The 2,500-nt window shown below is 35.5% G+C and overlaps 1 protein-coding gene across 1 annotated transcript; it reads left to right on the top strand.

Annotated features, from left to right (window-relative positions):
• The first annotated feature begins 270 nt into the window (after positions 1-270).
• On the top strand, positions 271-2,391 carry LOC113055442 (ADP-ribosylation factor 4-like). Its single transcript, XM_026221757.1, has 5 exons — positions 271-425; positions 616-696; positions 973-1,082; positions 1,193-1,390; positions 1,486-2,391. The coding sequence occupies exons 1-5, from the start codon at positions 359-361 to the stop codon at positions 1,573-1,575; spliced, it is 546 nt and encodes a 181-aa protein (XP_026077542.1). The 5' UTR covers positions 271-358; the 3' UTR covers positions 1,576-2,391.
• The last annotated feature ends 109 nt before the right edge of the window (positions 2,392-2,500 follow it).

Raw genomic sequence — 2,500 nt, 5'->3', positions numbered from 1 at the left:
TCACATTATACTGTTGCTGAAGGGGTTTAACTACAAAAACAGTTGTTGTTAAATTAAAATTATAGCTGTTTTTGCAACGCCATTTTTGTTATGTCATCTCAAGCTCTTTCTGACAACAAAAATAATAAACCTGGTTTATTTGACTTCGGATTAGACCATAAACTTAGATGTAGACACGTGGTACAGTAGGTGACGTCATATCGAACGCGTTGGATTTGCCGCGAGAGAAACTGTGGAGCTGTCAATCAAACCGAAAGTAAAGAAGCCTATATAAACCTGCGCACAATCACAGCTTCATCACACATTACAACTCAAACCTCATCTTCTGGACTGATATTAATATAAAAATACAACAAAAATGGGCGTCTTCTTCTCTAACCTTCTCTCGCGTCTCTTTGAGAAAAAAGCGATGAGGTTACTTATGGGTGAGTATGTTTTACTTTACTGTTATTATTTGATTCTCATTCAGTTTTAATATCGCTATAGGTGCAAATAGATGCGTATTAATTAGGCCTATACAACTTTAGGCATATTATATATATATATATATATATATATATTTCAATTATGAATATTGAACATGTTCATTGTGTAATGTCAATATTTCTTGTTCAGTTGGTCTGGATGCAGCAGGAAAAACAACAGTCCTCTACAAACTCAAATTTGGTGAAGTTGTCACAACTATTCCGACTCTAGGTAAGAAAATTTAGGCCAAACTAATTTAGTAAATCTTAAAGGGACAGTCACCCAGAAATTAAAATTATTTCATATTTAACTCACCCTCAAGTTATTACAAACCTGTATGAGTTTCTGTATTTTTAGATATTTTTAAAGAATGTTGGCAACCAAACAGTTGACAGTAACCACTGGCTCCCACAGTATGGAAAAATACAATGGAAGTCAATGGCTACCATACAGCAGCATATAGACAGCTTGAATCGTGTCCGATAACGACTGACTGATTCTCTCTAGGTTTTAATGTTGAAACAGTTGAATATAAAAACATCTCATTCACCGTTTGGGATGTCGGCGGTCAGGACGTTATCAGACGCCTCTGGAGACATTACTATCAGAACACTAAGGTATGATCTGTCACAAAAACGTGTTTAGTAGCTATTATTTTCAATATTCAAATCTAATCATCTGCTTTTATGAAGTGCATTGAGTGTAAGTGTGTGTTTGTGTGATTCAGGGTCTGATCTTTGTGGTGGACAGCAGTGATCGTGACCGGATTGAAACAGCAGCAGAGGAACTAAAGGCGATGCTGGCGGAGGACGAGATGAGAGACGCGGTTCTGTTAGTTCTTGCTAACAAACAGGATTTACCCAAAGCCATGCCGGTCCCGGAGCTGACAGACAAACTGGGTTTACACACACTGAGAGGACGACAGGTGAGACACACACACTCTGTTTGACACGTGATGCGTGATGTCAGTGTGTGTCTGAGTGAAATAAACGTCTGCTTCTCTGTCTCTGTGTCTCTCAGTGGTTTGTTCAGGCCACATGTGCGGTTCAAGGGTCAGGTTTATATGAAGGACTGGATTGGCTCTCGGATCAACTGTCCAGACGACCGTGATGCTGGAACTTTACTTTTGGGTTTTTGTGGCCTGATACTTCAACACTAACACATCCAGTGATTGAATGTAACAGCCTCCAGCTGTTTATTATCTGAAATGCATTTTTGATTTATTAATGTTAAATTATAAATGGCACATTCTATCGGTTCTATGAGGTTACTTCTGAAAACATGTTTTCACACACTGAAAGAAACAAACTTTGAATGACTTCTGTTTATGTGTTTGGTTTTATCTGGCTTTTGAAAGAATAAGCTGATGTCTGCCTGAGAATTATATATGTATATATGTATGTGTGTTTCCTGCCAAATATCTCCAATAAATTATTTATTTATTTACAAACATTAGTATGCTTATGTCTTATTTTGATGCAATACTAAATAGAAAAATGCATGAGAAATAAAGAATGTTTTGCACAGTTATGATTGATTGATGTAAGATGTATCAGAATTTAAACATGCTCTTAATATTACGTTTTTAAAATAAATCAGGAAAAAAACAGATCCAATAAATGATGAATTCATGCAAAAAAATCTGTGTTTATGTTTCACTTTCAGTAACTAATATTTGCAGAATGGATGACATTTTTGATACTTACTATTGATTTGTAATAAGCTAATTTTTTTTATCTTACCAACCCGATGCAATCTTCACTGTTTGGGATGTCGGCGGTCAGACCAAAATCAGAGGTCTTTGGAAATATTACTATCAGTACACTGAAGTAAGAGTTCAATACAAACATGACTGTATATGCAGGATGATTTTGCAGTCGTATAATATCTGATCTTCATTTTGAAAATGTCATCTTATTCTGTGTGTTGGTGTGATTTCTGGCCTATTTTTGGTTCTAATGTACATACGCCTCTAAAACATATGCCTTTCAAATAAAGTTTGTATTTATATACAAATATAGGTTTAATTATTTAA

Source organism: Carassius auratus, chromosome 36 (assembly GCF_003368295.1).
Source record: "Carassius auratus strain Wakin chromosome 36, ASM336829v1, whole genome shotgun sequence".
NCBI classification, from domain to species: Eukaryota; Metazoa; Chordata; class Actinopteri; order Cypriniformes; family Cyprinidae; genus Carassius; species Carassius auratus.
The sequence above is the reverse complement of the archived record's forward strand: the minus strand, read 5'-3'. Positions and strand labels throughout refer to the sequence as shown.